This window comes from Triturus cristatus, chromosome 6 (assembly GCF_964204655.1).
Source record: "Triturus cristatus chromosome 6, aTriCri1.1, whole genome shotgun sequence".
Classification (NCBI taxonomy): Eukaryota; Metazoa; Chordata; class Amphibia; order Caudata; family Salamandridae; genus Triturus; species Triturus cristatus.
Genome location: NC_140589.1, coordinates 899,186,568 through 899,213,418, shown reverse-complemented (window position 1 = coordinate 899,213,418; position 26,851 = coordinate 899,186,568). Strand labels below are relative to the sequence as shown.

The following is a 26,851-nucleotide window of genomic DNA, read 5'->3' as shown; positions in this document are numbered from 1 at the left end:
ACGGGGTGGAGTTACATACTGACCCAGTGGAGGAAGATTTTCTCCTAGACACCTTCGATAATGCACATAAGTCTACTGCCATTCTACCTATGTTAAAGGGAGTAATCAAACATGCAGCGGAGGTTTTTAAAGACCCAGTCAGGGCCAGGGTCCTAAACCCCCGTATAGAGAAAAAATAGAAAGCCGCCCCCACAGACCCTTCATACATTAAAGGCCCTGCACCATTGGATTCCCTAGTGGTATCTGCAGCTAGGAAGCGCTCAAATTCTTAGGCGTCAGGCGAAGCACCACCACCTGACAAAGAGTCCAAACTCCTAGACGCGTCAGGGAAGCGCACTGCGTCACAAGCCGCCAATATATGGCGTATCGCTAACACGCAAGCGCTATTGGCCAGATACGACAGGGCGCATTATGATGAGTTAGAGACCATCATGCACCATCTCCCTGAAAAATACAGGAATAGGGCTAATGAATTGATCCAAGAGGGAAAAACAATAACTAATACCTCTATACGCTGTGCCCTAGATGCAGCAGATACAGCCTCCAGGGCCATAAACACCAGTGTCCTTCTCCGTCGCCATGCCTGGCTCAGGGTTTCAGGTTTTAAACCTGAGGTACAAGCCTCTATATTGAACCACCCATTCGACCAAGATCATCTATTTGGCCCAAAAGTTGACGAAGCCCTCGAAAAGATGAAAAAAGATACTGACACGGCGAAATCCATGGGAGCCCAATAGTCACACACTCCTAGGCGCTCTTTTCGCCGCTCTTCCTTTCGGGGCACAGGCAGGGGCTACTCCTCGGATAGTGCATCCACGTCATACAAATCCCCTCCTCAATCTACCTTCACAAAGGGTTATCAAAGAGGCGGATACAGAGGCAATAATAATAAGGGCAGAGGCAAGACAAATACCGCCCGCTCTGCCACACCGCCTACCCAATGACTTTCCCCGACTCCCTCCAGATCATTCCACTCCGGTCGGGGCAGAATACAACATTTCCTTCACGTCTGGGAGACAATCACCGCAGACAGATGGGTGACCCAAATTATTCATTCAGGGTATTGCCTAGAATTTACATCTACCCCCCCAAACATTCCACCCAGGCAACACCCTATGTCTCAAGAACATGCTACGTTATTAAAACAGGAGGTAATCTCCTTCCTGCAAAAACAAGCCATAGAACAGGTCCCCATAAATCAACAAAATTTAGGGGTCTACTCCCTGCACTTTCTGATTCCAAAGAGAGACGAGACTCTACGACCTATCCTAGATCTCAGACCTCTAAATACTTACATACATTCAGACCATTTTCACATGGTAACCCTTCAACAGGTTCTTCCACTCCTCTCCCAGAACGACTTTCTCACCACTCTGGACTTGAAAGACGCATACTTTCACATCCCAGTACACCAGGCTCACAGAAAGTACCTCAGATTTGTGGTGGACGGGCAACACTACCAGTTCAAGGTGCTCCCGTTCGGGGTAACAACAGCACCAAGGGTATTCACCAAGTGCCTAGCAGTAGTGGCTGCACACCTCAGGAGACAGCACATCCACGTCTTCCCATACTTCGACGATTGGCTAATAAAAGCCACGTCCTACGAACAATGTGTGCAACACACCGCCGCTACAATCCAACTGCTTCACCAGCTAGGTTTCACAGTGAACCATCAAAAGTCCCACCTGGTACCATCACTCACAAAACAATACCTCGGTGCTACCATAGACACCTCAAAAGCCATAGCCTATCCCAATCCTGCCAGGATTGCAAACATACAGGCTCTGCGTCAGAAATTCATATTTCAACACTCTCTCCCAGCAAGAGTGTTTATGCAACTGATAGGGATGATGGCCTCTTGCATTTTCATAGTGCCCCATGCAAGACTCCAGATGCGTCCAATCCAAGAGTGCTTAGCGCGCCAGGCCCAGGGGCAACTGACAGATCTGGTGTTGGTAGACGGTCGCCCCATCGCTCTCTGCAGTGGAGGAACACCACAAACCTTTCCAGAGGTCGACCGTTCCTGGACCCGGTTCCACAAATAATCCTGACAACAGACTCATCGCTCTCCGGCTGGGGAGCTCATCTGTTACCTCTCACAGTACAGGGCACATGGACGTCGCAACAGAAGTTACTCCACATCAATCATTTGGAGTTACTGGCAATCTTCTTAGCCCTAAAATCCTTCCAGACGCAGATTTCAGGCAAGGCAGTCCTCATTCGCACAGACAACATGACTGCCATGTACAACATTCAAAAACAGGGGGGCACACACTCTCCACAGCTCTCTCAATTAGCACAGAGCATATGGAGATGGGCAATTCCACAGAAAATCTTTCTCCTGGCCCAACATGTCCCAGGAGTCCAAAACAGCGTGGCAGATCTGCTCAGCAGACAAACGCAACAAATTCACGAATGGGAACTTCACCCACAGGTTCTTCACCCGTTCTTTCAGAAGTGGGGGCATCCACACATAGACCTGTTCGCTACCCACGAAAACAAAAAATGCCCAAGCGTCGCCGCCAGATATCCACACCCATTATCCAAAGGCAATGCGATATGGATGAACTGGTCAAACAAATTTGCATACGCTTTTCCACCTCTCCCACTAATTCCATTAGTGGTGCGAAAGCTACAACAGCATTCCCTAACACTGATCCTAGTAGCTCCAACATGGGCCAGACAACCGTGGTACACCACACTGCTGGAACTCTCGGTAGTACCACACCAAAAGCTACACCTCTCACCATGCCTCCTAACCCAGAACCATGGAGAGATCAGGCACCCGGACCCAGCTCAGCTCAACCTTGCGATCTGGCTCCTGAGGTCCTAGAATTCGGATAACTTAACCTTCCCCCTGATTGCATGAATATTATCAGGGAAGCTAGACGCCCTACTACTAGGGCATGCTATGCTGCAAAGTGGAAAAGATTTGTTGTTTACTGCCACAACAACACAATCAATCCTCTAAATGCGTCCATACAGCACATCATATGTTACTTGCTCCATCTACAAAGGTGTAACCTAGCATATACATCCATTCGGTTACACCTCGCAGCAATTGCTGCCTACTTACAGAACAGGCAGCACCTATCACTTTTCAGGGTGCCTGCCATCAAAGCTTTTATGGAAGGCCTCAAAAGAGTAATTCCACCCAGAGTACCACCCTCACATGTCTGGAACTTGAATATAGTTCTCACAGGGCTAATGGGACCCCCTTTCGAACCATTACATAAATGTGAGCTGCAATTTCTCACATGGAAAACAGCATTCCTAGGGGCCATCACTTCCCTTAGAAGGGTTAGTGAAATACAAGCACTCACCATAAAGGAACCTTTTCTTCAAATGCATCAGAACAAGGTTGTACTCCGCACTAACCCAAAATTTCTACCCAAAGTAATTTCTCCATTCCATCTAAACCAGTCGGTAGAATTACCAGTCTTTTTCTCACAACCTCAAACAGTTGCGGAAAGGGCTTTACACACACTGGATGTTAAGAGGGCCTTACTTTACTACATCCAAAGAACACAACCTTTCAGAAAAAACAAATAACTATTTGTCTCTTTCTCTCCACCACATAAAGGCAACCCTATTTCTAAATCAGGGATAGCTAGGTGGATTGTAAAATGCATACAGATTTGCTACCACAAAGCAAAACGAACGCTATCTGTTCCCCCTAAAGCCCACTCTACAAGGAAGATAGGGGTTTCTAGGAAACATACCACTAGATGACATCTGCAAAGCAGCGACATGGTCAACATTGCACACTTTCACAAAACATTACTGTGTTGATGTGCAAACCAAGCAACAAGCTAGTGTGGGCCAGGCTGTACTAAAAACACTGTTCCAAACAACTGCAACGGATGCCGGTGGTCGCCGCTAGGTTTGGGTACTGCTATATAGTCTATGCACAGTGTATAATCTGCAGCTCATATGCCTCGAACGGAATATGCTACTTACCAGTATGCATCTGTTCTTGGCATGTAGAGCTGCAGATCTATTCACGCCCACCCGCCTCCCCGGCTACCTGTATCCGTTCCAGTCTATCTTATTTAGATACAACACACATGGGTTTCTTTACTGTTATTACTACGCTCCATCTTTCCCTGCTGGCGAAAAACAATCTGAGGATGGAGCCGAAGCCCATGCGCAGTACGGACCGAAGGAGGAGTCACCGAACTTGTGACTTCCAAAGACTGTCCAAAGAACAAAAACAAACTGCAAACATCCGGGCCCAACACCAGATGGCGATCTATGCACAGTGTATAGATCTGCAACTCTACATGCCAAGAACAGATGCATACTGGTAAGTAGCATATTCCATCTGAAGATCTGTTCCCTACATTCTTGGTGTTTTACTAACTTTTCCAAAATTCTTTTTCTGGCATTATGCAAAAATATCTGCCCTTAAAAAACACAGGATTTAAGCCATGATGCTCCTGCAGGCAGCAGATGTCATTCATAGACCTAAATGATGTCTGTCTTTGGTGCTAGGACTTGAAACACAACTCAAAGATCTGTGACAAATGCTCCCTGATGCATTGGAAGGCCTTGCCTGTGCCAAGCTCAAGAAACTGGGCTGGTCTAACTTAGTCTTGAGACTATTCCCTGTTCCCATCCTCTGGTAAGTCCAAGACAAAATCAAAAGACAAGTCTCTACACAAGCATAAGAAGGTGAAGCCGGATTCAACCTTGTCCTGCTGTTCCTGAAACCAGCATATATCGCAATTTGCTAATCAAATGCTTCAAGTCAAGATTCAGTTCTGATTCAGAGATTGGAACTGTTGCATCCTGCTCCAATTCTGGGATCGGATCTCGACCCGACTCAGCCAGTTCTTGGCCTGTGTTGCACTAAAACATATCAAAAGCATAGCCCTTGGAATGTGAGGATTCCCCTACGATTCTCTTGCCTCGACGCAAGTACTACCAGATATTGGAAGCCATTTCCAATTTCAACTTTGATGCGGTCCAGACGCTCAAAGAGGTTCCTTAAAATTAATAGGACGATGAAGAGGTGAACAGTTTTCTTCCCCACTCATACTTATGCTGGTCTCTACTTCAGTTTACAGAAGGCCTCAATTTATGCATGCGTAAATTCATCCACAAAGGTTTGCTCTTTATAATTAGCCCAGGAGTGAATGATGCACAGTCCTTAGACTCTACCCTGCAGTGATATGAGATGCAGTGCCAAGGATGGTTACACTTGTCCCATGCACAAGTCGGGAGGATAAACAGAGTGAGGACAAAATGAGACACTCGGCGTAGCTACCACTGGTGCAGCATAGGCACAGGGACCCAGAGCCATGAGGTGGTCCATTAAACCCTAATAATTGCCGTATTTTACTACCCCACCAGCATCTTGCATTGAATGTATTTTCTCATTTCCCAACATGTACCTAACCACTCACAACTGCCATCCCCCCCCAAGCACTTGTCCCCAAGTCACCTTTTGCATTCTCGCCCCTTCCTGTCTGTATCAAGCAGTCCAGCTTGCCCTCCTGTGCCCATTTGCTCCCACTTTTCTTAATTGTTCTTGATGACTGACCTATACAATTGTGTTCCTTTGTGCCAACCCCTGATCCCTGTGGAGAGTTCAACCGTCGCTGTTTCCTTTCTTACATCTTCCCTACTCCTGTGTCACCTTTTGTGTATGTACATGCTGCCTGTCATCATACACCTCTGATACACCACACCCTGTTCACTACTGCTTTTCGTTTGAATGCCACATATGTTCCAGCAAAACGTTGTGTTCTTGGGGCGTGATGTACAAAGCCGTTTTGCAGTCACAAAGCCTTTGATGTGATTTGTAAACCCATTTTCTGACCTAATTTACTTCACTGAAAGTGCTTAGAAACCCACAATGAATTGCTATTTGAAAGGGGTGTATTTAGGACATCCCTTCCAAATAGCGATTCTTTAAGGTATCTATCAATGTTTTATGACCGAAGTCCAGTCACAAAACATTGACATTTTACCCTCACCCTAAAGGAGGTGTTAACCCATTCGCAAATAAGATGGGATCCAGTAAAAACCCATTCCCCTTTGTGAATGTAAAAACATTTTTTGTGAAGGAGTATACCATGCTGACTTTCAAGCAAGCAAAAATACCCTTTTCTTTTTATATGTAGTCCCGTTTCCCTTAAGGGCAACTGGCTGCTTTAAAAAATAAAGGTACCTTTAATTAAAATGCATTCACAGACACGATGGTCTGCTGACTCTAGCGGGCCACAATATTTGTTATGGCTTCCAAATATAGTGAGTTGCTATTTACGACCTGCCTCATAAATATTGATGAGGTACATGGGATTGGTACTCACTATAATTCACAATTTTGTGACCCGACCTATCAGTACCTTGGTTGGTTTGCTAAAAGTCAGTTTGCAACTACTTTTTGTGAATAGAAATTTTGATACATCAGGCCCTTAGCTCTGTGCGACTTCCCTCCCATTTGATAGTACCTCTTTATTTGGGAACCTTACGATCCGACAGATATTTGTATTTTCTGTCTTACTCTTTCTAGTGAATATCTTTAAAAAAAGAAATAATATGTATTGTGAAACAAAGTGAGTGGAAGCGGTAGCCTTAATTCCCAAACTTAAACTCACCAGCACCAAGCTGTGTAATGATGGGCTGCATTATCAGTCCTAAAAACTAGCCTGTCAGTGCAAAGCTTCTATGACCTCCTTGTCATAGCTTGTTGTCTGGAAGAAATTCCATGAACTGGTCTTCCATTTCCAGATATTTCCCCCCATTTTTTTTTATCCTGAATGACTTCAATCTATTCACTCAAAGGCAGACTCAAAACGTACCTCAGGCGTTCTTGAAAACATGCAAACCTTGGGGTTTTCTCAGCCAGTGTTCTACCCAACTCATTCAACTGTTTACACTTTGAACTTTTGCTTCACATATAACATTGACACAGATGACGTCTGCCATCCTGCTGTCGTTATCTGACCAAGCGTTTGTTCAACTCAACCTGTCGAACCTGCTGTGACAACCTCCCACCTGCAACAACCGGTCCTCACAACCAGTCACATTCCGGAAGTGTAAAAACAGCAACACAGAAGTTAAGCATAATGTTACTTTTCATTCCAAAAGCTTTTATTAGGTTTTCAACACAAAGGAGCGGTAAGCACATTTGCAGATTAGAAAAACAATACCATTGATAGCATCAATAGGAGCGATCTAGTACACTTACAGAATGACGGTGTGCTAAATCGCACAACAAAACATATGTTCAGTGTGTAAGCTGACCGCTTTGGTGGAAACTAAAAGAAAGAATAGGAAGAAAGAAAAGAGAAAAAGAAAGACGCCATAGGAACACATCTAGAGTATGTACAAGCATTAGCACTAGGGTAGTACGAGTGTATTCAAGGTCATGGTTATCTATTACAATGTCAGCTTGATAATCACAAAGCAGTAAAGTAGTGCCATAGAATATTAGTAGTGCACAGTGTCAGTGAAGAGGATCTATGGGGGCTTGACTAACTCCAGGTAACAGTCTAGATTGTTCCAAATAGATTTATTGGCAGAGATACAGGGGTATTGGTTAGACATTATTGTCTGTGCTCCTCTGATGTAGCACATCCACCACACCATGCATTGCTCCAGACGTTGCCTAGAGATTTCCAGGTGGATAAAATAGTCTTGTGGGCTAGTGTGAAATTTATAAATAAGCATTCTTCCTTCTAAAGGGCTAGTGTATGTGGGGGGCTGAAGGGACCATATATGGAGAACAAGAAGTTCCTGGCTAGTTGAAGGTGGAAAATGTCATGAGTACGTCATGTGTGTTCCTCAAGGTGTGTAATGAGGGCCATTCGTATAACATATGTCGTAAGTTGGCATTCTCAGTTTTGCAACTTCAAAAGAGACTATTTTCCAGTAGACCAAAGGAAGCCAGTCGTTGTGGGGTCCAAAATGTTCCGTGTACAATATGTAATTTAGACTGGGCTAGATTGGGTGTGATCTTTTTCTGAACTGGAGATGACCAAAACCTTGCCCAATCAATTGATGATGCGTCAAGGTTCCCGTCATGAACCCAATCTGTCATCCATTTTTGCTGTGCAAGTTTACACAGTAAAGCGGTTAGGAGTTTCAGTTTGGATTATATTTTGAAGGCAACTTGACCCCCTTTTCCGATGATTGCAAAAAACCTAGGTATGGAAGCGTCTTTAAAAGGGAAAACTGTGTTTGGCTATGGCTGCCTTTAAGTTAAGGAAATCGTAGAAATCAGTGGAGTCCATTGTAATTGTAATTTACATGTCATATATACGTTTAATTCAAGAAAATGGAAGAGTGTGATGTCTGGAACAGAGTTCGCCCACAGCATATATGCCTTTCACACACCAGGAACCTTCTATGGAGAGACAAACATCCATTTTGATATCTTTGTTGTGGCATATTAAAGCCCCAAGGGAGAGGCAAGACCTCACTTCAAGGAAACGGGAGTCTAGTTGTAAAAGAACATGTTCTGGTATGGCTCAAAATAGAATTCCTGAGAATAGGGTGACTTTTGTTTATTATTAGGAGGGATGGTAAAGAGATTCTCAACAAGCATCTTCTCAAAAGACAGCGTGTGAGGGACGAAGTTCGATGCTGCATGAAACCACTTCGGGCCCTGAGCTGCTAGAAAGGCAATTGATACTTCTTAAAGTTTGCTAGACTGGCACCTCCTTTGCTCTTTGCCAATTTGAGTTTTTTCAGGGAAACATAGGTATTTTTTTAGAGTTCCATTAAAATCTATTTAATAATCGGTCTATATTGGCAACAAAAATCTTCTGAGCAGAGAATCAGAACCATATTTAGAAGGCAATTAATAATCAGGGTGATTTAGGTCACCACCCGAAGAGATCTGGCGCATATTCTTGATCGAGGGCTGGCCACTTCCTGGAACCGGCACCCTCTAACAGGAAACGCACAACCTCTTGTTTAAGGCATGGCAGCCTTCCATATTAAGAGATCAAAAAAACATTTATCTCCAAGCACTGGGCATCAGGCACTTTATGGAACTTCTGTACTTACTTCGCCATAACTCCAACAATGAGGCAGACACATTACGTCAAAAAAAGTTGTAATAAAAAAAAAGTTTTATTTATTTTATTATATATGAAATTCAACAATACACTTTTCTTCACCCACAATGCACCAGGCACTTTACGAGTCTGTCAAAACCTGGAAATCAAGGACAGCTTAATGCATATTGAATGAACTGATATTCCATAGAAGCACTGCAAAAATTAGGTAACATGGAATACTTCGCTTATATAAATTGTACTGTAGCCTTTTATTGTTTGAAACTACTCATGATGAAACTGTGGTTCTATCCTTTTATGAATTATGTCGTTGAGTGAACTTTGTAAATGTTTTTAATTAACTTGTACAATAAATTACTATTGAAGGCACCATCCATCTAGGAATTTTTCAACTTTTTGTAAAACCAATGACTCATTATGGCAGACTAATTCCACTATGTCATCGTTGAACTCCAGACCTAGATAGTTGAGAAAATTGGGCTGTCAAGACAGTCTGATGACCCCAGGATCTCTATGGTGCAGCCCAAATTAAGTGGGTGGCCCTTATTAAGGGTGTAACCGGATACTAAGTAGTAGTCCTCAATTTTGGCCATAATTTCAGGAATGGCTACATATGCGTGGTCAGTCACAATCAAAATGTTCTCAGCATAAGCTGCTGTCTTGAAGTAGTTGTTATCCAATTTTAATCTTATCGAGTTGGAGCTTTCATTCAGTGATAGTAGGAGCGGTTCAATAGCCAGGAGGAACAAGGAGGGAGAAATGGAGCAACCCTGTCCGGTATCTTTTTTAAGTGGAAATGATTCAGATAAGACACTGTTCGTCCTTATTTTGGCGCGGGGGTTGGAGAATATTGCCATAGTCATCCTTCTAAACGATTCACCTGAGTTGAAGTCAACATGGTAGCTTTCAAAAAAGGCCAGGCGATCTTGTTGAATGCTTTTTCAGCATCGAGTGCTATTGCAGCCACAGGATAGAATTTGGTCTTGGCTAATAGCAAGACAAGACCCAACAGTCTAATATTGTCATTAGAAAGTCTGCCCTTCATGAAGCCAGCTTGGTGGTGACCGATCAAGGATGGTAGTATTGCTTCAGTTCTTTTGGCTAGGATTTTTGCATATAATTTGCAGTCCAACTTAATGAGGATATCGGCCTATAGTTTTTAGGATAAGTATGGTTTTTCCCTTCCTTGGGGATTAGTGAAATTATTGCTTCTGCTGCTGCGAAGTAGCCAGCACGCAGTTTTATTGAATTAAATTTGGTAACCCGTTGCCTGTGTCTGTTGCTTAAAAATTTGTGGTATTCATATTTATTATGATTTAGGGTGCCTATTAGAAGCAATCCTTTCTCAAAGTGGTGCCTAATTTCTAATTGTTTAATTTCGGTTTCTAAAGTTTGCATCTGGGTATTTGCAGATTTTTTAATATGGGCACGAATGCCTATTATAACTTCTCTAATAGTGGCCTTGATAGCATCCCATTGAATTTTAGGGCTGCAGTCTTCTGGTCGGTTATCTTGAAAGACGTTTTGAATGGCTGATTGAATTGTTGCAGTGTGTATAGGGTTTTGAAACATTTCCAAGTTAAGTTTCCAGGATTTGTTTGTAGGGCTAGAGCTGGACCAGTCTAATATGTCTGAGACAGCCAAATGGTCAGAAATCAACCTGGGTTCAATACTAGAGCTGGTGACCATCTTTGCTAAATTTCTAGACACTAAGAGGTAGTCAGTCCTAGAGAGTGATTGTTGGGGGAAGTAATAAAAGGTGTAATCTCTTTCATCTTTATGTTGGAGGCGCCAATTGTCAGAGGGAGAATAATTAGTACACATTTTGCGAAGCGGTTTGTGGGATGTAGAGGGTCTACATTTAGTTCTCGAGCTACGATTTAGAGTGGGATTGAGTGTTATGTTGAAGTCACCCCCTATTATCATCCAAGCATCATTAGAGAGCCTGGAAATCAGCCCATCAATGTGTTTCCAGAATCCCGCATCATTTACATTGGGGGCATAAATGTTCAATACGCTGCTTGGTAATAAGTGTAATGACCCAATTATTTTTCTTATGTGCTGGTGAGCAAAATACCTCTGAGATCCAGAGCGCAGTGAAAGAGATAACGTAATTGGCAGATAATTTAGTTTCTTATAGAAAGATTACATCACATTTGAATTTATAAGTATAGTCCAGATCTTCCGTTTTTTGACCGGATGATTCAGTCCCTTAATGTTCAATCAAATCAGTTGCAAAGAATTTGTCATCATCATCGGTATACATTTACTACGGGTATGAGCAAGATTCAGCTAAACATACATCAGAACAAAATGTTAAGGTCCCATAGATGGCCTGGCCACCTTGGCATGAAGGCATGGTCAACAATGTACTGTGACCTGCTACCACTAAACATGACCATAATATCATCCATGAAGAAAGGCAACTATAAAAAGGGGATAAGGATGCTAGAAAAAAGGAATAACATAAGAAGAGGGCCTACCCTCACTAACCACCCCCACCCACCCTTACCCAGCCATCTACGAAACCTAAAATAGGGACAACGTGAAACCAAAAGGTAATAGTTTTGCGCCTCCAAAGTGCCATGTAAGATTGTTACCCAGATGGGAATTGGAAGGCATGGATACGTAGCTCAATGGGGGCAATGTAAGAAAACAAACAAATACGACAGTTGTGATTCTAGAAGGATCGCTGATTCACGTTGAAGAGGTTACACCCCACAGAGCATTTTAGGAGAACAATTGAATATGGCATAGTGTCTTACGGACGGTGCATACAACATGAAAGTGTATGTAAAAGTATGTGTACAGTGTCTAGTATATAAGTTACAGAATTATTAGGTAACAACTGATGTAATCTAATCAAGTGACCATTAATGCAACCTTAAAGGGTGGTGAACAACAACCTAATGTTTAGGGGTATGCGTCTTGTGAGAAATTGGCCTGGTATATGCTGTCCACTGATTAAAGTGGGCACCTAGCACCAGTCCAAACGACCCTTATGATGTATGCGGTCAAAGATAACCTTTAGAAAGCTATCCTAGTGGTAGCTGTGGAGAGCAGTCTTCAGGCTTAATCTTGAAGGAATGTAAAGCAGCTTGTTTTACCAGAATATCCCCTCCCATACTGACTAAACGAAAGGAGAACCACACAGTAGTTATATAAAAATATGTATTTATTAATATAACACTATCTAGTATCCTCTAAACGAGGATAGAACACAAAGCACACAATACGAGATCAATAGAATAGTTGTAAGTAGCACAATACACAGTGGGCTCCAGGGGGAGACCATACCATATATTAAAATAGTGGTATAACAATTACGTCTTGAGTCAAGACAAGGTCTAGAGCACGTAGAATTGCTGGGACCCCAAGGAACCACCCAAGGTGAGTAGATAGTAACCCCACGGAGGATGGGTGCAGTGTGCTAACACGACCGTGGGCTCCGTACAATTCCATGGGGAAGTGGCAGCTGCAATTTTAAAGTTTAAGGACCCTTCTAGGAGGACTTCGAGCAAACCCTTGGAACTTAAGAGGTTGGAGAGCCACCCCACCTGTGGATACTGTAGTACCAGAGTTACCTATCCCAGAGGAGCGGGTGCATAGGCCTGGAGTGGTGTTGGAAACCGCCGTCGTTCTCAATGGAGGGCTGTAAAGAAGTACCTCTGCTGTGAAGGTGAGAGAAGGTCCAGGGACATCCAAGCCTGGATTCTTGAAGGAAGGAACCTGAAAGCAGAGGGGACAGAGTCTGGGTCACTTCAAAATGATCAGGGGCTCGGTAGACGAATTCCCACCGATGTCGGGTGCTTCAGGTGCGAAGAAGGGATGCTTGACTCTACAGCGACGAGGACCAGGAGACGTCGACAATGACCAGGAGCTAGAAGTGAGCTGTCCCACGAAGGATGACGAGTGCTGAGGGGTCGGTGTCCGGCTGGAGCACCAACAAGCCTTTGCAAAAGCAAACCACGCAGGAAGGTCAAGCAGGTTACGGTGTGGACCAGCAAGGTCCAGGGGACTCTCCAAGCAATGGAGAATTAGGGCACGCCTGGAACAACCAGGGAAACCCAACAGAAATCAAGATGACCCTCAGGAGGACCCACAGGCCGAATGACCAGGAGTCACGAGGGGACCTCGAGCAAGATTGCAAGGTACCAGTCCGCAGAGCACTCGGTGCGAGGAGGCCGAAGTTCTTTGGTGCTGCAAATACTGCACAGGGTCAGGACTACACGGAGTCCAATGCACAAGCTCGGGAATCGCCAACAAGCATATGCAACTGCAAATGGACGCGGTGCACAGGGGTTCGGGTTATGCAGTCCCCACGAGGGATACTGGCCTCAAACTTGCTGATAAGGCAGATCGACTTCAGTGACCTTCAGGAACCCACCTCCTATGTTGCTAAACTCTTGGGAGTCCGCAGCAGCTCGGGAGCAGCAGACCGGCCAGTTGCATTGAGGTGCCTGCGAATGCAGGGGGGTGACTCCTTCACTCCAATGGAGATTCTTCTGTTGTCCTTAGTGCACCACAGGTCCTGCATGGAGCCTGTATGAAGTAAGGGCACAGACAAGCTTTGGACGGAGGGGGAGATGAAGTCGGGACCAGTCGAAGTCTAGCGAAGTCCAGAGTGTCCAGACAGTCGAAGGTCAGTGGTTTCTTCTTGTAGAATCTTGTCTACGTAAAATCTAAAGTCTTACAGCCAGGTAAGCTCTTTTGTACCCACTGGAGGGGGTTGGACAGATTTGGGGGACACTCATGTCCTTTTTGTAGTTTTGCGCCAGAGCAGGAGCCAGTAGCTCCCAGAACTGGTTTGAACTGGACTATGCAAAGGGACACCAAATGTGCCCCAAGTTCAGACTTTCAGGCACTCTCAGAGTGCACCCACCCAGCCCAGTACACTAAATCCTGTCTGGGAGGTGGTCACATCTCCCTGTGACAGGATGCCTATTGTGCTGCCTTCCTCTGCTCAAGCTTGGCTCAGCAGCAGGAGTGCAGAAATGTGTCTCTGGTGGGCAGCATCCATTTTGTGCTGACCGGGTCGAGAATGCTGGCACCGGATAGGCCAGTGACCCCGCGCAGCTCGCATCAGAAGGGTGGAATCATACCTCCCACTTCAGTTACCGGTGTGGAGTTATGATTCCAAGGTGTTTGATACCAAACATGATATGTTTCTATGCAGCCATTTTCGAGATAGCATTTACCGCAAGGTTATCATGCACCCCTACCTATATGTCCGGCTGAGTCACAGACAACCCGGGAGAATGGTCTCCGAAGGCTGGTGAGAGGCTCTGCTCATGCAGGGGCACCCTCTCACCAAAAACCCAGCACCCTGCCTTCAGGATTGATAAGGCCTGCTATAGGGGTGACTGATGAGTTTTAAGTGTAGTGACCTATAGAGATAGTGAACCTATATCTAAAGTGAGTGGTGCAAGCGCCAGCTTACACAGGTTGCAGTAGCAGACCTGTAGTTCCATTTTGCATGGCCTCTCATGGGTGGCATAATACATGCTTCAGCGAATGGGAGGCCTCTGTGGTACCTATGCCTGTATAAAATCTGGAGTGTACCAAAGTACATGTGTCACAATTTAAAGGAAAAAACAGATAGACTGGGGTCCTTATTAGCACGTTCCCAGTCAGACTAGTCAGAAACAGTGCAACATGAAGCAAAAAGTGGAGGTAAGCATAAGAAGCAGATCCTACTTTCCTACACGTGTCATCGAACTTTGATAAACAACAGCCGCTGGGATGGGGAGCATGTGTGGGTACATGTCGGTAATCCAATGATACAATTGCAACAGTGATACAACCATTGTCAGAAGAGAAAACAATAGTCTGAGTGAGGGAATATTTTCAATCAGAGGAGACAGGCTAACACCAACGTCCGCCTCTCAAGGGGGGGCTCATTGCACGTAGTCTGTTGTATGTAGAAGTCAATATGTGTAACACAACACTATGAGCTTAATAACATTGGTGAGGAAAAAACACAGAAGTAGCATAATAAATTACAACGCTCATAACTTGAGGGTTGAAGTGTCAATCTCAGCTTCTTTGGATGCTGTCTAGAAAGGATGACAAGTCTCAGTGATCCTGGATTAATGGGTAGAGCTTTTATATGTGATGCGAAATCTGGTAAGACCTGAGAACGAAAAGGGGATTCTGTAGTCTAGGTCTGAGGGACAGATAATCTATCCGCACTAGGACAGTAGTTTTGGAGCAATCCTGTGAGATAGTTATCTGGTGGCCCTCTCATGTAATAAATGTATGCTTGCAAATGAAATCAAGAATTAGTTTGACGTGATGATAGCGTTCGGGGCTTACAGATGATCGATCTAGGTGCGCCAGAAGGTGGTGTTTGGCCATTTCGACATGAGGGGATCCGATGAGCTCTTTTAAGTTTGAAGTGTTTATTGAAGGAGATATTAGTGTATTGAGGTAGCCAATCCACAAAGGTGTTATACGAGCTGTGCTCCCCTTCGCTGCCCTCAGGAAAGCACAAGAATCTCATATTACCTCTTCTGTTCCTGTCCTCTAGCTCAGTGATGTCTTGTTACATGGAGATAGATAATTTGTGTCTTGAGTTAAGATCTTTCTTCATAAACAAGAACTTGTCTTTAAGATTGCTTATGTGCTGTTCAACAGCTGAGCGTTTATAAGTGATTTATTTAATGTCCGATCTTATTCATGCCACATTTGTTGCATAATGTCTATGCTGATTTTCGTTCTCTGGGCTAGCTGGAATACATTAGATAACTTTTTGAGGATAGCGTCCATTGTTTTTTTTAGTTCTGTTTAGCCCTTATAGGGAACTCTAGCAGCGGTGGTTCCAGTTTTGTACTATTTGTGCCTGGTTCAGAGTCTTTTTCCGCCATTTTGCTACTAGAGGATTCTAGCTCTTGAGGTGTGGGTTGCGGGTCCACGGACGTGGACCAAAAGCAGAGATATAGAGATAGAGTCTATCAACTTTGTTTCAGAATTGGAAATCCAGAGGTAAACAGGTAGCTCAAGAGGGCCTAGATAGAGATAGGTTTCGGAGCCTCAACCAAGAGCAATCAGGTGGGAGAGGAGCACCTCAGGTGTGCCTGTGAAACCCATACCATAAGACGCAACGGCGCAGCGTTATGGTGATTTAAATGGGAGCAGCATTATTCTAGTATCTGGCCGAAATGTATGTAGTGTTGCTCAATATATTATTATTTGTGTGTGACAGAGGCCTTTGATCTCATCATTAGTTAAAGATGTGGAGGGAATTCCATGATATTGGCCTCTGAATATACCATATTTTAGAAATCACAATGCAGCAGGTTAACATCCATTCGATAGTCCATTCTTTTATTAGATCAGGTAAGAAGAAGAGAAAAAAGCTCACTTTTGCAGCTGGTAAGTGTGGGGAGGCTGGTTGTGCTGCATCACTTTGGCCACAAGGAAAGAAAAAGATATGTCATGGAGCCAGATTAGCAAGCCTAGGTATTGCCGAGGCTGACTTGGAAACGTAAATCACACTCCCTCCTTGATTCTATATTGTGTGTAAAACAATGCAGGGGAAAGGAGGCAAAGATCACCGATTTGAGGCTTCTAATGAATGTAATGCTCATGGCCTGATAATGTTTGTGGGCTGGAGCGTGGGTTGAGACAAGTTGTTACTTCAGCGTGTCGTAGGAAGCAAGCCAGGGAGGGATTAGAGCTGGATACGTCTCACCGCATTCTCTGTCGGTTCCGGTGTATTTCACAGTGTGCCGATAGATTTTCCTCCCATCTGGAGTTGAGACAGGCTAGGAACGCGGCTCTGAGGAGACAGAACTGGCACTCATCAAGCAGTCATTTTTTTGTGTTAGGCCACGCTTCACAAATTCAGCATAATTTATAATTCGGCTAACCTACCCCACCAAAGGCTTCTGATTCCGAAGCCCTACTAGAAAATCTTTACTACAGCATTGTATCCATCCTGGACATACATGCTTCTATGTGAGGCAGAAGACCAACTTCAAATCAACAAAAAAGTGAACTTGGTGATCTTAATGTTCCAACCGCAATCTCGAACACTAGTGGCAGAATTCATGAGCATACTAGGGTAAAGCATAGGTAGTACTACTATAAAGCCGTTGGGAAAATCAGTAGGGCCTATTTGACAAACAACTCCAAAAGACCATTGATATGGAGATCACTAACCCAGAATCCTTGATAAATGCCCTGTCCTATCTGACTACCAGCCTGTATTTACTATCCCATACCCGAGCAAGGGTATGGAGATGGATGGTACATGGCCGCTTCAGGAATACGGTGACTTTAACCCCCTCTTTAATGTCCGCCAATCTGAGTTCAGGCCAGCAAGGGTTACTAAAAGCCTTGGTTAAAGGCTGATAAGAACTGCTGCCATCTTTGAATGTTTACAAGAATAAAGCCCTCATACTACTCCACTTTCAGCAATGTTTCATATCACGGACCATCCCATCCTGCTAGAGAAGACTCTAGGCATTGCTGAAAGTCATTGGCTAACCTCAGGATAGGCTCAATGTAGGGACTATAGAATTGTCAGTGCCCTAGGACTCATTACCTTCATGCCTTCTTCTCAACATCATCATTCGCCAACTGGCACAGCTTGAAAAGCAGTACCATGGAAACCTCCAGATGTATGCAGATAGCACCCAAATCCATTTTCAGCTAAAAAACAGGCCTGTGACTCAGGTCAGTATCTCCACCTACGTGGCCTAAGTATTCTTCTGGCAGAAAGAGATTTCAATTTGCTTGAATGGAGTGAAGACAGAAATCCATATAATGTGAGGTCATGAATCCAACGCTCTCCTATAACAAGCATTTACAATGCAATGGTCTCGGCATTGGTAAAGTTAGAGCTGTTGGCATTGCTCATGACATTATTTTTGTTTATGTTTTTGTTTTTAAAACATTTAAAGAAACGGCATTGTTATTTACAATGTCAATAGCTTAATCACTCTCCAATGCGAGACATATTGCATTTGCACCCACACACAGTTTAAGCTATTGACATTGTAAATAACAATGCCGTTTCTTTATATGTTTTAAAAACATAAACAAAAATAATGTCATGAGCAATTCCAATAGCTCTAACTTTAACAATGCCGAGACCGTTGCATTGTAAATGCTTGTTTTGCGTGGGAGTGGGGGCTTGGTGAGGGGCAGCCTGCCTCTTAGAAAGCTCTTGGCACCAGGAACCGCCTCCTCCAAGGCACCGCCCCTCCTCACACGGTGAGGTGAGTTTATAAATTGGCAGGCATGCCTCTCCCCCCAGAAATAAAATCATGACAAGGAATATGCGCGCAATGACTGATGTAATTACCTCAGTTCTCTCAACAATGAAGGAGGGTACCCTAATGATTGCGAAAATGAATATTCATCCACTGTTTCTGTCAAGAATTCCTGTCATGCGAGGGGAGGAAAACGGTAACCAGCGTAAACGGACTACATCTCCCAGGATGCTTAGCGGTTGAGAGGTTATGTAAACAGGAGAGCTGTTACATAACTCAAGGAAAACACGCCCTTATGTAAACAGGAGAGCTGTTACATAACTCAAGGGAAAACACGCCCTTATGTAAACAGGAGAGCTGTTACATAACTCAAGGGAAAACACGCCCTTATGTAAACAGGAGAGCTGTTACATAACTCAAGGAAAACACGCCCTATAAAGGGAGGAACCGGGAGGTACAAGGCTGTCGGATATTGTGTTTACACCGACGTACCTGCTTCGTGAAGAGCAGTGTTCCGGAGTGGTGCTCCAGTAAGGCAAGAACGGAGGTAGGTCGAGTCGTTACTCCCTGGGCCGTGTCTTGCCCCATCATCACCTGTGAAGGACCCGGAAGCTCTACCGGTCAACCATTGAGCTTCGCTTTTTGACTCGGCTGAGTCAAAGCGCAGTGGCGCTTTTGCTGGTTGGAGTCGTAACTCCCAGCCCGACCAGAGATACAGGGACTGCCAGCTGTAACGCACACCAGGAGGTGTTTGCCGCGTTACAGACTCGGAAGTCCACAGGATCGATCGAGCGGCTGCTCTCGGTTCAGTCTTCTTGCTTTTGATTGGGGTATCGGTGACGCATCACCAGGAGGTGACTCCGCGTCCCGGTGCAGTCTGAGGAAGAGGTTGAGCGGCTGCTCCCTTCAGGTAGAGACCCCGGCTGGGTGTTTCCCTGACTCCTCGATTCTCCCCAACACTCGTCGTGCCCCTCACAGCCTACCGATTGGCATTGTCGGCCATTTCATTTCTGCCCTCTGTTGGCATACGCCGGGATCGGCGTATATGCAGAGGACGGTTAGGACCATCCGTGCTGTGGGCTGGTAACGTACTTAGCCTGGAGGATTCCAGTGACTATAACTTTTGTTTATTCGTTGTATTGTTTTTGCCTTCATTAAAATAACTAACCCTTCACAAGTGGTTGCGTCCTCATTATCGTGTCTGTTAAACGATCCTGAGACGTTCAGGGCGGTACAGTTTCGCTGCAACAGAAGGGGCTAGGAGGCTGTGTTACTCAGCCTACTGTTGTGAGGCAACTGGTGGCCGACCCTTGATGGAAGCTCCCGGCCCCGCCCCCTCGCAAGGCGTCACAAACGAACTTTGCTAAATACCCGCCCCCCACCCCATATGATCCCCCCACAGCACCGCCAGCGGGCAAGGTACGGTAAGAATAGCACAGTATGAAAGAACATCTGATGGACTCTTCCAAGCCACCTTAGTTTGAATTTTCTCAGTAGCAGCGTCATATAAAGTAAGTTCCTAGCAGCAAGGTTTATAAGAATACTAGTTCGAAGAAAGCTTCGCGTTTTTTTTTTAATTGGTTCATCACGCTGTCATCCGCTCATAAACTTTTCGCATCTAGGAACGCAGTAACAATTCTGTTCCTCTAGTTACTTTTCCCCTTTCAGGATGCTGTTTTTCTAGATCCCCATCTCCAGTAGAATGTGAAATTCCCTTCACCCTACACTTCCTGCTAAGAGGGTTCCAAAAACAGTTTGCTTTGACTATTTTAAGAGCTCAGTGGGCAGCCATTAGAGAGTTTAGAGAGCCATGGGGTACTTCTAGCAAGGATTTGATTTAGTGGTCAGACTACTGGAAAATGTAGCTACTTCGAGGCCTAGACCTACAGCTCCACTGTGGAATCTGCCGCAAGTCGTGACAGCCTTGCAGGGTATCCTTTTTAAGCCATTAATAGCCAATGATCTAAAATGTTTATCATTAAAGGTGCATTTTAGAGGGCATTGCTTTGGCTACATGGATTGATGAATTTAGAGCCTTAATGTGTAAACCACCATTTCTGAAAATCCTCGAATGTAAAGGAGGACTACATTACACAAGTTCTTCAATACAAAACAGAAGCGGCGGCCATTTGAGAATGATGTTATTGAGCAGGCTTCGTAACCGCCACTCGAAGGAAATTCAAATGTAAAACAACGTGTCGGACATACTATTAGTGTCATAGATATTTATAATGCACGAGTTTGTAAAACTGTGAAGATGGGGTCCATATTCAAAGTGTAGAAATTAAAAATGAAACTAACGTCATGAACTAAATAGTGAAATGATCTGGACAGTAGTAATGACCCCTTTTAATTAGTGAAATTCCTGACCCCATACCCTTATCATACAGATGAATATAAATTATTTCAAGGTGGCTACCACGCTTCACCAAGGTACAATAAAGCCGTATTTCTCTTCTACCCCTGGTTTGCTATGGCCTTGACGGACGGGCCTCTTTCGTGCGTCCTGATGGTGGAGTAACGTAGGGCCTGATGCCATACAGCTGACAGGCCAGGTCTGTTGCTCCTGGGCTGGCTCAAGGGACAGCGGAGGGGAACTGCGCGTCATTACGGGTGGCCAGGAGAGAACTACCTGGGTGTCGACGTTACGCAACTGCGAGGCCCTAGTGGGCCATGGCCTCCTGTCGGGGCTCGAGCGCGGCCCGTATCCTCCGCTCTTCACTTGTCCCAACGCAGAGAGGTGATGTGGGCATCTAGGGACACGAGTCCCGTAATATATTTATTATGTTTTATTATACTAATAGCGCTGCCATCCTACGGAGGACCTCCTAGGAGTTTGCATGTGTAGAGGGAGGGCTGGTAGGGCAATAATGCTAAGGGCTCAGGTAGAGTTTATGCAAGTCTAATGTTTTCGAAGGAAGACAAGTGTTAAGGAGTGCCTAGAATACCTATGCAAATTGTTGAAGGAAGTCACTGCCTGAATCTAAATTGCGAAAACAAAGATTTCTTCGCTTCGAACTGATACTATAGTAATTATATGTCGTACTTGACAAAACTTTAAATGTCATCATGAGGGCCGCGAACTGGAACAGAAAACGGGCGCAGGCACCGAAGTAAAAGTGACCCCATTAACTAATCCGACAGCAACAAAAAAAACAAGCCGAGGGCACCGGAAGACACCACCGCCTTTCTCCGAGGCAGAGAAGAACTGCCTCGGAGAAACACAGCGTCGTTTTCGGATTCGGGGGCGTGTTTTGCTGTTGTCTCCTCCCTAAGACTTTTCGCAAAAACACGCCCCCCGATCCGAAAAGGACGGGGCAGGATTGGAGTGACGGGACCTCTTCTCCAATGGCTGGCCAGCATTTACTAGGCCAGCCAATGGAGAACAGGGGAGAAGAGGGGCGGGTTCAAGCCCCTCTTCTCCCAAGTCATTATCTCTCGCGAGCGAGACTGCGCAAGCGCAGCCATCGCTAGCCGAGACCTAAAAAGGGCTCAGAAATCGAGAAGCACCACCTTACACAGCTTTCAAAATCAGGAATCCGGGAATCCTTTTCGCTTTCCTTCAGTCCCCCTGGTAAAGAGTAGTCAACAATATCAACTTGCTGCTCCCCCTCCTCTGAAGAATCTCTCCAGTCCTCTGAAATGCCAGTGAGTGAAATCTCTTGTAATGCTCAGCTTGACTATTGGAGCATCTTTTACATAGGACTCCCAAGCAATTCCTTTCCAAGCTTCAAAAGCTCCAGAACTAAGCTGCCACAATGTGTTTTAATTTAGGGCTTCACACCAACACAAAACCCACCTTCAAAGCTCTGCACTGCACTATGCTTGTACAATGCACTATGCGCAAGGTGTTGTTGCTCAGAGGCCCAGGATTGTTGCAGAAACCGATGGTGCACCAATATACTACAAAGGTTTGTGAATGAATTGGGATAGCTCTGTTTTTATGCATAACTGGTCTGGGCCCGGCACACCCAATGAGTTTGCACAGCAGTGACGATCGGAACAGTATACCTGATTTATAATTCAGCACTAGGTTGTTTATTCAGTATTCAACTAAGACGAGCACAGAATATAGTATGCTCGAAGTTTATAGTGGGAGATATTTTGAAGTGTTTTTTCTTTAGGATCAGCATCGCTACAAGGGACTTCACCAAGGGCACACAATGTTACACGTAAGTAGCGTTTGCTCACCTGTGTTCTGAACACATTTCTACAGTGCTATTACACCAACCACAGTGCCTTCAGATTTGTAGGTTTTTATCTTTTTAAAATACTGGCTTTTCTTTGCAAGCTTATTCTTTCAGTTTAAAACTATAAAAGTGAGGGATGTTTAAACATAGAGAAAGGGTTTCACTTTCACAAACCTGACTGTTTGTGGGTCATCAAAAGCATCAGAGGTTTATGGGTGAGACCAGCTAGAAAACCACTAGGTGCTATCAGTTGGTCGAAGCCTGCCAGACAGTGCAGTAGTCTTGTTGCAGAAGACTTATTGGGGACATGTCCATAGCTGACCTGAAAATGGACTCCGCCCTTTGCTTTCCATTGGCTTTTGTTTTGTCATTCTTATTTACTTGCTTTCCGTTCATTGTTTTTATTTGTTTTTGCCTGTCCAACTTGTCTTTATCCCTCCCAATGGGCACAGCTTGTTCAATGTCGCGCTTAACGACTCCTTTAATCCTTCCACAAGTGTTTGTTTTTCAGGAACAATTTTTTCATTTCCTAAAAACACTCCATGAGAGTGCATGCACTTCTCCTGCCATGCGAGTGCATACACTTTTACCATTCAGTATGTTTGCCCTTTTCTCCCAGCGTATTTCTTTTTATAACATAATAAAATTATAATTTTCCTCAACTTTTCCCTTTGAGACCCTCTTATGTACATATGCTTTCACTTTTATACGGCTTCGCACTTTGAGGCGCTGTCCTGTGCAGATTAACTTTGCATTCTCTCTTGCTTGTTTTCTACCACCTCCACTTTGCTCTGTCCCCATTTGCTTCCTACACTACACCGTCCCCATTGCTCACCCCACCCGTGTTGCTTCCTCCACGCACCCCGAGGGTTGCTTCCACCCACCCTCCATGTTGCTTTCCCACCTGGCCTCCTGCTGCTTTCTTTCCTGCCCTCCGTAATTCCACCATCTGTGTTGCTTCCCACACCTGCATCATTTCCCCCACTTTCTTAATTTATTTTTTATTTATTTACTTATGTTTACTTGTCCAAGTCATATAGGGTAAACAAAAGGGTGAACAAATGCCTGTGTAATTATGTAGATGTGTGTGTTCTTGGCGTGTGCACCTAAAAAATTTATTTTGTTTTTTCCAGTTTTAGCTATGCTGCACATTATCAGGGATGCTGCGCAGCTTGGCTAAATCTATTGGCGAAGCCAATAGGTCCCAAAGGCGAGACCGATTTGGCTTTGCCAATGCTTGTTATTAAATATGATGTATGTTCTAGAATGTGTAGCCCTAAATGTTTGATGGAAATGCGGAAGCTGTTACAGGTGCTTACTTGAAGGGGGAGGGGAGTGTTAGTGAAATGCATGAAATCATCTCATCTGACCCCTGGAATTGTGTGGGTTAATTAATGACTGATGCATTTATTTGTAGTACAGATCCGCACGATTTGCCATTATATGTTGTTTATTCCCCACCACACTGAGCCACGCCTCAAAAGAGTGCTATGACGCTATTTTCATGTTTTGTTTTCCTTCTCGTTAAGGTAAATATGCTGAAGATATCTTCGGGGAACTGTTCAACGAGGCGCACAGTTTTTCATTTCGGGTAAACTCTTTACAAGAACGCGTGGACCGGTTGTCTGTCAGTGTTACGCAGCTTGACCCTAAGGAAGAAGAGCGTAAGTCTTCATTGGTTGCTCAAAGATTGATGCTCTGACTTTTGATTGGTTATTTGCATAACATAAACTGTGAATCTATTAGCTACTTTATCCTACAGAAGAAGTGCATCCCGGTTACAGTGGTCAGAGTAGAGTGATCCCACTTGGCAGGAGGTGCTATAAATTACATATACAAGCATCATACTTTTTACAGTGCCAAAAGTGGCGCCATCTTGGTTATGGCATTAAGGAAGCAGATGTGCAGATTCACCCATGCATGCCTGTGGCAATCTTTCAAGCATTTTTGCAAAACATTATTACTATGTCACTTCCGGGTGGACGTCTTGCATTTTTTTAAGTTGCTGTGTGAACTTATAACCAGCCATTAGGCAAATATTTTTCTAAAACGAAAAAAAAAAAAGAACTGGCTGCCTGTGCATACACGTGTGCAAGGGCGACCATCTTGCCAATATTTTTGAAAACCTTATTACCGAAATACTTTAGCTGCCAGACACGTACACTTCTAGGTCGCCTTATATAAATGTTTGTGAAAATTTCACAAAAACATTTAGATTATATTGCAAAGAAGAATTGGTATAACCAATGTGTTCGTAGTTAATGCCAGACTAGTTCGCTATGCGAATGCTTATTCAGAATGTATTCAGCATCCCTCCTCACTTATGCTTCCTATTACCTCTCCTTTTTTCCATCCTGCCCCTTTCAAACTGGTGTATTATGAATAGGGCTCCCGGTTTTATGGTATTTATTTTTTTGCCATTTCCGTCTGTATTTATCCATATATATTTTTTGCTAATTTTATCTGTATCCATATTTATTTTGGGTTTCGTGGAAAAATTAACCTGAAATTAGGTTATTTCCACATTTATTTAAGCAATAAATATGCACTCATGCTTGGATGTGTGCCAGGTTTCAGTGCTGTGAACACCCGCAGAAAGATAAATCAGTGCACTTATATGAAAATATGCAAATTTCAGTATCATCCTTGTATATATCTACTGCTGTTAAAGCCTCTTTACTAAAATGCCTTTCTTTTTTAACCCCCTTATCTATCAATCCACACATCTATTGGCATGGCAGTCATGGCAGACAGTATTTAGAATTGCTCAAAAAGCAACTCAATTTCCGTTTTCATCCACATTTAAAAATAAATACAGACAAGAAAATTAATGTTTTCTGTCTGTATCTGTAAAAATCAGTAAAAACGGAAAGCAGGGAACCTTAATTATGAATGAGAAGAGACAGGCAGGAAAATGAAAAGCGCACACTCAATACACAATCTCAGGCCATATAAGAACCAGAGCTATGTAGATTGTACAGCCTCAGACAGCACTCAGATTGCAAAGATGTTGCAGGTTTAGGCGCACTACAGTGTTTAATTGTATTCAATTTACTAAAGCCAGAAGGGATTCTAACCTTTGGTCTTCAGATTACTGGTGACCAGTGGGGAGTGTGAAGTCACTGGATCATGTTGCCTGCGGATGATGGCGTTGCTCCATACAAGTCGTGAAATAACTGCCTTAGAAGCAAGTGCCCCCTAGCCTCAAGGAAACACCAGCAGTACGCCTCCCAAGCTCAGCATGCATTAACACTTCAAAATCATATGTGAATATATTTTAGAAATGCAGTCTTGTTGTACTCCAACATCAGCATATATACTCCTTCCACGCACCCAAAAGACACCTCCGATCAGCCGTTCTCTCCCTGGCCACCGTCCCATGCATCTACACGACCAGAATGGGCGGAAAGTCCTTTTCTTACCTCGCAACCAAGGCCTGGAACAAGCTCCCCCTCCGGCAAGCTCCCACATTGCCCCTGTTCAGGAAGGACCTCCCTGTTCAGGAAGGACCTCAAGACCTGGCTCTTCGGAAGACCACAACACTCAACGGAGCCACCCCCCCAGCGCCTCGAGACCCTCCCGGATGAGTTGCTGCAGTTTAGCAACCTTGATTGATTGATTCCCGTAAGTACATATATATTGCCATTAAAACAACTTTTCACTGTGCATCATTTTCTCAAAACAAAAGCTTCCGGTTTTCAGCAAAACACTACAAAATTTCTGACCTGAAATGCCATCTTTGAATCTTCAGTGCTTAAGCATTTCTTCCTCAAACCGTCAGCCTGCCATTTTCATCAAATGCTGCGACATATGGATATATTTTCCTGTATGTTCAAAGAGAGCCATTTATCGCAGTTGCTTGCCAGAAATACCTGTCAACTGGATTTCCACCATAGTGCTAGTGAGGACCACCATCACTTCAGGGATACACACAATATTGCACTCCTAACCCTAATATTCAGTGAGATGAATTATGTCAGGGAAGATGCCAGGCAGTGCTAAGCATGGTCAGTATTATGAGGTGGCCTCTTTCCACTCCAGCTCTGCTCAGAATGTCAGTGGGCATAACATCATCAGCACCCAAGCAGACTCCTTTCACCTACAAAGCAGGACTGCCTGAAGTATGCACTGCTTGTTGGGTACTGACTGTTTCTGTGCTCTTTGCTTAGGCAGTGCAGAGGTCATGGGAAAGAAAATGAGCAGACCGACTTTCTTTATGATTTGTTTTTTTGTTTCATTGGTAAGAAGATACTGAGAGCAGCCTCTCTTGTTATGTTTGTGCTGTGTATGACTCAGTTTGCTTTAGTCATTTGGGAATGGTGAGTGATTGCAGTGTTGTTGATTGCAAATCACCAGGTCCTCCAATCTGTTGCAATCCTTCTATTTCTGACACAGTCGCAGTCTGTAAAAG

General features: G+C 44.3%; 1 protein-coding gene across 2 annotated transcripts in view; it reads left to right on the top strand.

The window, feature by feature from the left end:
• Positions 1-26,851, top strand: part of WASF1 (WASP family member 1) — a 365,875-nt gene that overhangs the window by 221,655 nt on the left and 117,369 nt on the right. For both annotated transcript variants that reach the window (XM_085611549.1, XM_085611550.1), the window contains one exon: positions 23,970-24,104. In XM_085611549.1, coding sequence (XP_085467675.1) covers positions 23,970-24,104 — 135 coding nt within the window. The remainder of the gene's footprint in view (positions 1-23,969; positions 24,105-26,851) is intronic.